The 12,526-nt window shown below is 40.9% G+C and overlaps 1 protein-coding gene across 1 annotated transcript; it reads left to right on the top strand.

The window, feature by feature from the left end:
• Positions 1-3,392: 3,392 nt before the first annotated feature.
• Positions 3,393-12,478, top strand: smc2 (structural maintenance of chromosomes 2). The gene is made up of 25 exons (XM_044346587.1): positions 3,393-3,747; positions 4,569-4,718; positions 4,810-4,932; positions 5,087-5,125; positions 5,212-5,322; positions 5,432-5,476; positions 5,575-5,808; positions 6,159-6,308; positions 6,409-6,642; positions 6,753-6,912; positions 7,047-7,164; positions 7,654-7,792; positions 7,890-8,009; positions 8,093-8,297; positions 8,475-8,610; positions 8,844-8,968; positions 9,293-9,486; positions 9,641-9,784; positions 9,906-9,980; positions 10,101-10,220; positions 10,357-10,557; positions 10,662-10,778; positions 11,354-11,514; positions 11,614-11,761; positions 11,923-12,478. Exons 1-25 carry the CDS (start codon positions 3,580-3,582, stop codon positions 12,106-12,108), a joined length of 3,603 nt encoding a protein of 1,200 aa, XP_044202522.1. The 5' UTR covers positions 3,393-3,579; the 3' UTR covers positions 12,109-12,478.
• Positions 12,479-12,526: the final 48 nt, after the last annotated feature.

Below are 12,526 nucleotides of genomic sequence, written 5' to 3'. Positions count from 1 at the left end.
TTTGATGAAGAGTTATTCCTAGTAGCTTGTTAGCCAATGTGTTAACTGTGTAATCTACTTTTGTGATCTTTTAATTATTTAACTAAGAAAGTATTTTATTCTGTGTGTTATTGTAAAAATGTGAATTTCAAACAGAGAGCAAATAAACAATTTAAAATGCCTTGTCTTCCTCGGCCCTCTTTAAAGCAGGTAATCATCATATTGCGTGATGAATTTAGTCATCATCTTTGTTGAGTATTTTAAATTATTCATGGAGGAATATCTGTGATACCTCAGGCCTTATATCGTTATCCCACTGCTATTGGTTTCCATTACCAGATGTAACTTATGCTTTCAACTGTAGCTGTCTTTTGTTCTCTTTTTTTCCTCTGGAAATTTCTCTGGAAATTCAACAATTAAAAACCGACATTTGGTCGACTCAATATATTGATTCCTTTTAAGCAATAAAAACGGTAATTCAGAGTTCAGATTCTTCGTCTGTACGGTGAGGAGAAGTCTGTGAAACAGCATTTAGACCTTCATATTGGACCTAAAAGTTACAGGAAATATAAATGACCCCTTAACTGAATAAGAAAAATATGAAAAATCCAAGTAATTAAAAAAATGACTTTTGGTATCTGGTTAAAGTTTTTAGGGAGTTTTGGATACTTGAACTCATGACTGTTGTTCTGCCTTCAGTAATTCAAATTCAAATTTGCTTTATTGGCATGAATGTCATCAGGAGTCAATGAATACCATTAACATAACATTAAGAGTGATATATATTAATTATATATTGAATATCTGTGTATCTATGCATATATATCTAGTATATCCTATGCATGTATTTGTGTGTCCAGGTCATTCATCGTCCCTCAGGTTGTGGCTGTCTCCTTCTCCTGGGAGTATTTTTAATTTTGAGAGCTCATTAAGCTCTTTGAAATCTGAAATTACAGAGTTGAACTTGTTAAAATAAATGTTCCTTATTGTATAATGCATCTCTGTCTCAACCTCACCTGTCAAACAATGACCACATATTCTGTTTTCTGTTGGTTGCCATGGTTTTTTGTGTGGTCCTTCTTCAGTTGCCAGGTTGTGGTCCTGAGCCTGTACTTGGTTAGGATGTGTTTCTGCTTTCTGTCTCTGACAACAGAGAGATATCCTGTCAATTCATTATCTTTTTTTAGGGCCAAATAACATTCTAATCTATTTTGGCTGTTAGTTTCTTCTTTCCAATGTTCCAGATAGGTTTCTTTAGATTGTGTTATAATTTAGTTTACTCTGATTGGTGTTTGGAAAGCAGTGTTGGTGTGAGACTGGTCAGAGTGTGTTTGAGAAAGGGCAGTTAGTCTTTTCTGGGCTCAGCTCTTGGGTTTGGAGGGTTTTTAATGGGGGGTGTCTGGTGGGCTGGATTTAAGATGATTAAAACCTCTGAGTTCTCTCTTTTGAATGTTAATTATCATTATGTAGGTATTTATAGCTCTTCAAGCTTTTTCTTTTAGTGCATTCACTGTCACGATGAAACTCCCTGATGCTGTTATGGTTATACCAAGGTAGGTATAACTCATACTATGTTCAATGATGTGATTATTTATGGTAAACTGGTATTTGTTCTCCTTACATCTGGGGAGTTTTTGATCAATTTTCAAATGTTCTTCATATTTACTGCCAGAGCCCAGTACTGACAGTACTTCTCTACTATCGTTCTTGTTCAGTAGGAGACAGTAGAACAAGATCAGCAGCATAAAACAGAGACTTCATCTCTCTATTTAGGAGGGAGAGACCAGAAGTAGAAGTTCATTTATATACACATTAAATAAAATTGGAGTTAAATTGCAACCCTGACAAACACTTCTTCTCAGGAATTCAGTTGCTTGTCTCTAATTTTAACGGCACACCTATTTTCCAAATACATTGATTTAACCAGATCATACATTTTGCCTCCTTTACCACAATGTAGAAGTCTGTATTAGAGCCCTTCATGCCAAATAGAGTTGAAAGCTTTCTTGAAATCAGTAAAACAAGTGAATAATTCACCATTTTTTCTTTGGTGTATATGTTTGTTAATTCAAGTGTGAGGGGTATATACATGGTTGGTGCTGCGGTGTTTTGGGACAAAGCCAGTTTCATTTATTTTTTATTTGGAATACAACAAAATAATTTACCTACTGTAGACAACTGCTGACTCAGATGCCATGGTAGTTACTAAGGTCTGATTCGTCCCCACTCGTATGAGGAGGGGAAATAAGCCCTTTGCATCAGATGTCAGGAAAACATCCAGACTGTAATATAATATTGAACAACTTCAACACTGCACCCTGCATTTCTGGGTGGCTGCGTTTGAGCATTTCATTTTTAATGCTGTCTGGACCACAAGATTGACTGTGTGGTCAATTCTTTCCAAGTAATTGGGAAATCAAAGGGGTTCTGGTTGTCTTTAATTATTTTTTCTAATGTTTGGAGTTTTCTCTTTTATAATACATGGTTCTGAATTAATTAGATTTATTAGTATGTCTTTGTACAGATTTTCAAAATGTGCTCTCCAGATGTCACCATTTTTGATGGATAATGCTTGTGGTTGCTTTGTGTTGAAGTTGTTCCACATGTCCCAGAATTGATTTTGATTAAATTCTCAATTCTCGTTCTCAATATCTTCGAGTTTCAAGTGGGTATAATTTTGTTTTTTGTTCCTAATCGTACGTTTATATTTGTTTAAAAATGTCATCGTACCTACCGCATAAGGCTGGGTTTGGTTGGCGATTTTCATTTGCTATTTTTCTCAGGTCTTTTCTAATGGACTTGCATTCTTGATTAAACCACATTTAATAATCATCATGCAAAAAAAAAAAAAAAAAAAAAAAAAAAAAAAAAAAAACATGCAGAGACATTCTGTGGTTTTTAATGTCGAGAACGGCATCATAGTTTTAAAACCTTTTTTTTAACATGGTAGAATCATAATTAAAATATTAAAATACAGTAAGCTAGGCTATCATCAAAATACTTGTAGCAGTAGCACTTTTACCCGGCGCTGATGAACAGTTTCTCTACAAAGCATAATTTCTAAATCTATTATTATCTTGCTAAACATTAGCATTTTTGTTTGTTTGTTTTTGTTTTTTCCCCCCCGAAGGGACTGGTCCACCATTAACACGGGACGACTTTTCTTCACCACACCTGTGGTTCAGCTTTCTACCTGAGGGTAGCGCCAAAACATTTCCACAGGGCTACAAATGCATGGAGTCATTTAGTTGCCTTGAAATCTGCCTGACGAAAATGTAAAAAAAACATATATCGATATATGTGACACTGGCCCTCTCGTATACTATTTTCAAATTTCGAGTCGGTCATATTTATTCCTTTATTACTATAACAAATTTGTGTTCATATCGTGTGAAGATACTTTAAATTTTTTGTCCGGTTTCCGGCGCAGAGAGGACGGACTATCGGCTCCGTGCCTGCCGCCAAAATTCAAGTTAGAAGAGAGGAGGACGCCGTTTTCGCCTGTAAACACTGGGCTGAAACCTTGTGCTTCTCCTTTTAAGTTGTTGGATTGGTATTAGAATCACCAGAAAGAGTCTGCGGAGAGAGGACAGCTTAAAGATGCACATCAAGTCAATTATCCTTGAAGGATTCAAGTCCTACGCGCAGAGGACCGAGATCAGCGGCTTTGACCCGCTGTTCAACGCCATCACAGGACTCAACGGCAGCGGCAAGTCCAATATTTTGGACTCGATATGTTTTCTTCTGGGCATTTCCACCCTTAGTCATGTAAGTACACTGTCTGCGATGTAGTTACTGAACGTTAGAAAGCTCTAGGTCGGAAGTTACACCGTAGTTGACTTAAAACTGGTTAATAATCCGGTAGAACTTTGTGTTACGTTAGCAGCGGTGGTGCGTTAAGTCTGTATCGTCAGTAGCATCACCATCGTTTCCGCTACATTAAAGGACGGGTTCACAATCTTTCATGCCTGTCTTCGTCAGTTGCCCAAATGAACATTAAAAGAGGTTTTTCTTGCCATAAGTATTCTTCCTGTTCATAGTGACCATTAGAAGATCCCTTCATAATGCACTTACAATGTACGTTATGTGACGGGGGCCAAAATCTACAAGCCTCGTTCTGTACAAAATGTATTTAAAAGTTTATTTAAAGCTAATATGAAACTTCAGCCGTCCACTTTAGTTGAATCAAGTAGATATCTTTCAACTTTACAGTCTTTTTAGTGCCACAGTCCCTCTTTACTACACTTTACTATACTTTCACCGCAGCTCGACAGGGAAACACAAAGAGACTGTAAATGTGTCAGATATCCACTGATATGACTAAACGTTTAAATGCATTTCAGCACAAAATGACTGTGGATTTTGGCTCCATCACTTAAACTGAAAGCACATTTGAAGGGGATCTTTTAACAGCCAGTATGAACAGGAGGAATGATTACAGCGAGGAAAACCTCTCTGTTCACATTGTTAACTTGCTGTTGTTTTAAGACAGACTTGAAGAACTGAACCGATCCTTTAATGTTAGCTAAGTTAATTCACACTACAGTGTACAGTAACATGCATCCCTTTGTTTCATTTTCATTTGAAAGGTTCGAGCCTCCAACCTCCAGGACTTGGTTTACAAAAATGGACAGGGTGGTATCACCAAGGCCACTGTGTCTATTACCTTTGACAACTCCAACAAAAGCCAGAGTCCTCTGGGGTTTGAAACCCACGATGAGATCACCATCACCAGACAGGTGGGGAAACAAAAAGACGCCATGATTTTTGATCGTTTTGACTGTGAAACTAATACTGAAACTGTTGCATGTTTCCCCTTCTGTCTTCAAGGTGGTAATTGGTGGCAGAAACAAGTACCTGATCAATGGGGTCAATGCCAACAACACCAAGGTGCAGGACCTGTTCTGCTCTGTTGGCCTCAATGTCAACAACCCACATTTCCTCATCATGCAGGTCAGTCTTGTGTCTGAAGAAAGATGGTTTCAGCTTTTCACAGTTTAAACTTTTTGTCCCCCCCCCCCCCCCCCAAAATGACACATTCTTATGTTTTCTGTTGTAGCAGTGCTAATCACATCCTTCAGACTAATGTGTACATGTTATTTTGCAGGGGAGGATCACCAAAGTTCTAAATATGAAGCCACCAGAGGTAAACCATATCTCACTATCAGAACTCCTCCAGACATGTCCTGCCTTGTTTGGATCCTCCAATAATGAGTTACTCCTTCCTTTCAGATCCTGGCCATGATTGAGGAGGCAGCAGGAACCAGGATGTATGAATGTAAAAAGATTAGTGCTCAGAAGACCATTGAGAAGAAGGAAGCCAAGCTTAAGGAGATTCAGACTGTATGTTTTACATCCAAACTCATTTTGACTTCTTCAGTGGAGAACTTTCATAAATGCAGCTGCAGCTAATGTTGAAGTATTTAATCATTTCCTCCGATTGCTGTTTCAGATTTTGGATGAGGAAATTACTCCAACCATGCAGAAACTGCAAGAGGTAGGTTGACTATAAAAATCACTCACACATTTCATAAACAGGTCTGAAATATGACCAAAAAAAGCACTAAATCTCTAAATCTCCCTCCCTCTCTGCAGGAACGCTCATCCTATCTGGAGTACCAGAAGCTCATGCGTGAAATCCAGCATCTGTCCCGGCTGTACGTGGCCTGGCTGTTTGTGTGTGCAGAGGAGACCAAGCTGAAGTCTGCAGAGAATCTGAAGGTGATGCAGGACAACATCACCAAGATGCAAGCCAGCATGGCCGAGAACGAGAGCAAAATCCAGGAGCTGTCAGGCCAGATTCAGGAGCTGCAGAAGAAAAAAGACCAGGTACTCTGACAGAGAGGGAGGGATGGAGTTACAGGAACGCTTCGCAAACTCATTTCATGGATTTTTCTAACAGTTTGCATTTTTATTAGTTAACTCAGAGGCCTTTAATACTTTTATACCTTTTTAAAATGTTTCTTGGGGAAAGATGATGGTTTGAAAAGTTATTCTTGGAGCTTGTTGAAGTGTATTTTGTTGAGTCAGATGAACCCTTTTGGCATCAAAAAGGGTTTTTGAAAAATGCTCAGAATTATCTTTCGCGCATCAAAATTCAATTTCATACTTTTATTTTAATCAAACTACAATAATGAGTCTGGAATCATATTGATTGTTGGTCATCTACTCCTCTGTAGGAGGTGAACGGAGTATTAAAATCACTGGAGGAAACTCTGGCTGATGTTCAACGTGTGGATGCCAAAGCTCAGAGTGCTCTTGACCTGAAAAAACAGAATCTCAAAGATGAAACTAAGAAGAGGAAGGAGCTTGTTAAGAGTATGGAGGAGGTAATGGGAGCATACTGTAGATTCTCCCCATCATACAAATATAACCATCTATGGAAATCTGTTAAACGTGTGTAATCGCTCGCTTTCCCTCCATCTTTAGGACAAGAAGATGCTTGTGGTTAAAGAGAAAGAGGTTTCCAAGTTGACAGATCAGCTTCGGGCCATACAGGAGGAGGGGCAGAAGGACAGCGCTGCTCTTGATGCAGCTGAGCAGCATTTTAAGGCTGTGTCTGCAGGTCTGTCCACCAATGAGGACGGAACGGAGGCCACACTGGCCGGGCAGATGATGACCTGCAAGAACGACATGAGCAAGGCTGACACTGAAGCCAAGCAGGTGAGGAAAAGACACGATCAGTTTATATTCACTATCAAACATTTATACATTATAATAGTCTCATAGGTTCTATCTTATCTTGTCTCTGTGTCCTCCGTCTTTCTGTCCAGGCCCAAATGACCCTGAAGCACGCCCAGGCTGAGCTCAAGACAAAGCAAGCAGAGGTGAAAAAAATGGACAGCGGCTACAAAAAAGATCAGGATTCCCTGCAGGCGGTGAGAAGCAACAGAGAGAAACTGCAGGCTGAGCTGAGCAAACTCAACTACCAAGGTAGCATGTGTGTTATTTGTGAGAGCAGTTAGTGCAAAAGACTCCTTGTACTCACTGCAGCTGCCGTTCCATATATTATCATTATTAACATTACTGTCCATGAATGTCTGGGTTCTGTGTTTGTGTGTGTGCAGACGGGAAGGAGGAAAGTCTGCTGGACAGAAGAAGACAGCTGTCCAGAGAGGTCGCTAAACTCAAAGAGACCTACGAGCGTCTCGTGTCTCGATTCCCCAACCTGCGCTTTGACTACAAGTAAAGATTTACTGATTTACTTTGAATGTGAATGTTCTACTTCATTATGCTCCTTTTATCAGAGCTACATAATCAGTTAAAAGGATTATTTCAGCTGATCAGACATACAGGCTGATGTTGGGTGAAGCTATTGCTGCAGTCATCATATAACTTAACTTAAGAGAGGTTGGACAATGTTGATACAATCTTCTATCAGTGTATTATATATAAATTGCAATATTTCCATCATGTTTCAGCCGTACAGCTCTTACTTTGCTCTCTGAACTGGAACTCATCTGACTGATTCTTAAAGCTGAAGACATTTAGTTTGTCTGGATGATCATTTTGTTTAAGTGTGTGTGTGTATGACTTAGCCTTAATCAATAAATGGAAAATCACATACTATATTATGGTAAAGAACATCATGTCATCACTGTCTCATCATGTTGTTTTGTGCCAAAATAAAATCAAATGAAAATGAAATAACTCAGTTAAAATAATGTCCTGTAGGGACCCTGAGCGAGGATTTGACCGCAGCAAAGTGAAAGGGCTGCTGGCGAACCTGATCTCAGTCCGTGACGTCTCTTATGCGACAGCGCTGGAGGTGGTGGCGGGAGGACGACTCTACAACATCGTAGTTGACACAGAGGTAGGTGTGAGAGTGGACAAGCGTGCATGTTGGTTCACTGCGGCCTCGTCGAGGTGTTTATAGTTTAAACTGAGTTTGGTGGTTTTGTTGTTGCTAGGATACAGGTAAAAAGCTGCTGGAGAAGGGAGAGCTGCAGCGGAGATACACCATCATTCCTCTCAACAAGATCTCTGCCAAGACACTCAATGACAGAGTGGTGAACACCGCCAAGAGCCTGGTGAGTCAACATCACCTTTAGTTATCTTTGCTGACGCTCCATCCGGACTCTTCCTCACACGGCCTCTTCCTCTTCCTCTTCAGGTGGGAGCAGACAACGTCCACACAGCTCTGTCCCTGGTGGGATATGAAGCTGACCTGCGTAAGGCCATGGAGTACGTGTTTGGCTCCACGCTGGTGTGTAACACCCTGGACAACGCCAAAAAAGTGGCTTTTGACAAACAGGTGATGACTAAGACTGTCACTCTGGGAGGAGACATCTTTGACCCGCAGGGAACTCTGAGTGGAGGTGAGAGAGAGGAGAGCTGTGTGTAATTGTTATATCTAGAATGCCAGTTTCAACTTGCATGACTGTGAATAAACTGAGTTCTCACACACAAGCATTTAAAAACTCCTCGATGCTTTTCATGCAACACAATAGACTTTCTAAAACAAGCGTCTGTCTCTTTTGCTTTTTCTCTTCCAGGAGCTCGTTCCCAGTCAGCATCAGTGTTGTCCAGTCTGCAGGAGCTGAGGGACGTTCAGGACAACTTGAACGAGAAGGAGGTCCAGCTGCAGCAGACTGAGCAGGAGCTCGCTGGTCTTAAGGGAACAGCTGAGAAGTACGCAGACACTCACAACGTCTTTCCACTGATTGAAGTGATTTGGATGAACAGTGATATGTTTAAAATATTTCTACACCATGAATCCCACAATTATATCAGTAGCAACTTGCTTTCAGAGTTTCTTCTTTATTTTATTCAAACTTGTGTCTTTTCTTTCTGCTGGTTTACGTTACTGCGTCAAAAGGGCAAGAACCGACTGACACTGACTTTTCCCTCTTCTCCGCCTGCAGGTACCGTCAGCTGAAGCAGCAGTATGAACTGAAGGTAGAAGAAGAACAGATTCTGCAGGCCAAACTGCAGCAGAGCTCCTTCCACCAGCAGCAGGAGGAGCTGGAGAGGCTGCGCAAGGCCATCGGTGAGCAGACACACCGACACACGTCGCTTTAACCCGTTAACAGCGAGACAGAAACATTATCTGCTAATATTTTGATAATCAGTTAATTGTTTTAGTAATTTAGTTTAAGTAAAGCAAAAATGCCACAAATGGACAGTTTCCAGCGTCTCAAATGTGACGATTTACTGCTTTAATTTCTCATTTATGACAGTAAAGTTGAATCTTCTGTCAAAACAAGACAGATCTACAATGACCAGCTCTAATAGAACATGGACAACGACCTGCTTTAATCTAATCTTAATTAAAATGCTTATTGAACTGTGTGTGATGTGTTTGTTAAACCAGAGGAGAGTGAGGAGACTCTGCGTGTCACCAAGGATGTGCAGAAACGCGCTGAAGAAAAATACAAGTTGCTGGAGAACAAGATGAAGAACGCGGAGGCAGAGAGAGAGAAGGAGCTGAAAGCTGCACAGCAGAAACTCAACTCAGCTAAAGCTAAAGCTGATGCCTTCAATAAGAAGCTGAAGCAGAAGCAGCAGGTAAACTGACCACACAGTCATAGATGTCACTAGTTCTCTTAGTGCGTCACTCTAAATGTTTAGTTTTTCTTTGTAGGAATTGTCTCACAAACACCCAGAATCTGCTGCTAGTTCAATAGATCAAGGGTTTTTCTTTTCCTGCTGATGTGTGCAGGAGTCTGACGCTGTGGCTCTGGAGCTGGAGGAGCTGCAGAAGGAGCAGGCTGGTTATGAGCAGCAGATCCAAGCTGTAGACGAGGCCATGAAGGCCATTCAGGAGCAGGTAGACAGCATGGCCTGCACGGTGGCTCAGAACAAGGTAACAAGGAAACTAAATACTGTTTGAGATTCATCACAGCAATAAACCATCTATAACTCCAATCAGGCATGATGTAGATGTTCAGTTATGTAATAAAGTCTGTTTGTGTCCGGTCGTGCAGGAGGCGGTGCGTAACGCTCAGGAGGAACTCGCCAAACAGAAGGAAGTGATCATGGTTCAGGACAAAGAGCTCAAGGTGAAGATTATTTAGAAACTCCTCACCCTCGTGTTATCTTGTAAGAATGAAGTGTTTTTCTCTTTCTTGATTGTTTTTGTTTTAATTAATAGATGATTTTTATCCATTTGAATGTTCCAGGTGAAAAGCACCGAGGCCAACAAGATGAGGGAGCAGAACAATGAAGTCCAGCTGAAGATTAAAGAGCTCGAGCACAACATCAGTAAACACCGCAAAGACAGCAAAGACGCTGCTGACAAGGTACTGGCACACCAGTTCACCCTCTGCAATTATTATTATTATTATTATTATTATTATTATTATTACAATGAAATTCATCAAAGTTTCATCTCAGCCAGCGTGATTAGGTCTCCTGAACATCTCTCTCTTCTTCCAGGTTTCTCGGATGTTGGAGGAAAACGACTGGATCCAATCGGAGCGTCAGTTCTTCGGCCAGCCCAACACTTCTTATGACTTTAAGATCAACAACCCCCGCGAGGCCGGCCAGCGGCTGAAGAAGCTGGAGGAAACCACCTCCAAACTGGAGAGGAACGTCAACAAGAGGGCCATGAACATGCTGAGCGAGGCGGAGGAAAGGGTGAGAAGACAGAGACGAGCATCCAACAACTACAATCACAGCTCTGGATATCTAACAGTTTCCTCATTTATCATCTGTCTTGTCTGACGTTGTCCCTCCTGCAGTACAATGACCTGATGAAGAAGAAGAGGATCGTGGAGAATGACAAAACAAAGATCTTGCGGACCATCGAGGAGCTGGACCAGAAGAAGAACGAGGCTCTTAATCTGGCTTGGCAGAAGGTCTGCGCTCTCTCACCACCTCCATGTGTTTCTCTTCTATCGACGTTATACACTCAGAGAATATACATCTGTCAACTATTAGAGGGTTTGAGATACAGTTTACTAAGACTAATACTGTTGTTGGAGTCTTTGTTTTTAATATTACTGCTGTGCTGGATTGTTTCATGGATGTATAAACGGTCTTTATATTGGATTTTTATAATATTTTTGGGTTCGTGTGATGAAATACGTTGATTTGTCAGGTATTTCCAGACATTTCCAGGATCTGGTTCATTTCTCAAATGGTTTTCTACTTATTTTCCAGAAAATATCCAATACATATTGATAAAACCTGATATTACACACACTGTGCTAGAAGATTGTATCCATATCGCCAACTTTGTCTTCTTCTTGTTTTGTGTGGTAGAACATCTCTCACTATCTGTGTTCCTTCATTCCTCCTGTGTCCTCTGTTAGGGATTTGAATCTTGTGTACGTTCTGTTCAGTCAGCAGGCTTGTTGGTTTGGATCTCATTATAAAAGCTGCCTGTTGTTGTTGTTATTGTTGCTTTAACTGTAATATCTTTCCTCTGCAGGTAAACAAGGACTTTGGCTCCATTTTCTCGTCTCTGCTGACAGGAGCCACTGCTAAACTGGCTCCTACGCAGGGCTCTGGTGTGCTGGAGGGTCTTGAGTTCAGGGTGGCTTTGGGCAGCACCTGGAAGGAGAACCTGACCGAGCTCAGCGGAGGGCAAAGGTCAGTCAGCAGGACTCTTGTGTATTCAGACAGACAGTAGTGAACATGAAGGTGAGAGGTGATGGTGAATGAGAGCTCTGCTTGTGTGTGTTGTTTCAGGTCTCTGGTGGCCTTGTCTCTCATTCTGGCCATGCTGCTGTTCAAACCGGCTCCCATCTACATCTTAGACGAGGTGGACGCTGCTCTGGATCTCTCACACACACAGAACATCGGACAGATGCTGCGCACACATTTCAGACACTCCCAGGTACGTCATGTGCTTATTTTAATGCATACTTATAAATGTGTTGTGCAGAGGACATTTACACTTTCATCCATCCAGTAGTGTTTTATTTGTGCTTTAATGTGAAGTTTTATAACGTTTACTTCAGTTACCTTTTATATTATTTATTTATTTATTTCTTCCAGTTCGTGGTGGTGTCCCTGAAGGACGGCATGTTCACCAACGCCAACGTCCTGTTCAAGACCAAGTTTGTGGACGGCATGTCCACGGTGACCCGGACGGCGCTCAGCCAGAGCGACGCCATCCTCCCCCTGAAAGGCCACGACAAGACCCAACAAAAAGACAAGAGGAGCAAACAGATCACCAGCTAATCGCTGCGCTCAGATCAGCTGCTTCTCTAGAAACCATATTACATAACATGTGGTGTCTGTTAATAACGTCTGGTTAGTGTGTCTATGTGTGTGTGTGTATATATACGTGTTTCCTCTCTGTGTAGCCGTCGCTTTTTATATTCTCAACTTCTTTGGTTGTTGTTGTAACTGAATGGTTGCCTTTGATTGTCTGTCTGACTCATTTAAAGAATAAATGTTATTAAACTCCATGATAACAGGAGCTTTTCCTCTTTAATGTCTATACCAGTATATGTGTAATGTTCAAATTATTCATTAAAAAAATCATCTGAAAATATGAAAATGTTACTGGAGAGAAACTAAAATCCATCTTGAATAAATTGATAAAATAGCAAATACAACTACAGTGTTTGTTTTTAGTTTAGTTCATTCATCACTA

The sequence above is a fragment of the Thunnus albacares genome, chromosome 3, assembly GCF_914725855.1.
Source record: "Thunnus albacares chromosome 3, fThuAlb1.1, whole genome shotgun sequence".
Lineage (NCBI taxonomy): Eukaryota > Metazoa > Chordata > Actinopteri > Scombriformes > Scombridae > Thunnus > Thunnus albacares.
The sequence above is the reverse complement of the archived record's forward strand: the minus strand, read 5'-3'. Positions and strand labels throughout refer to the sequence as shown.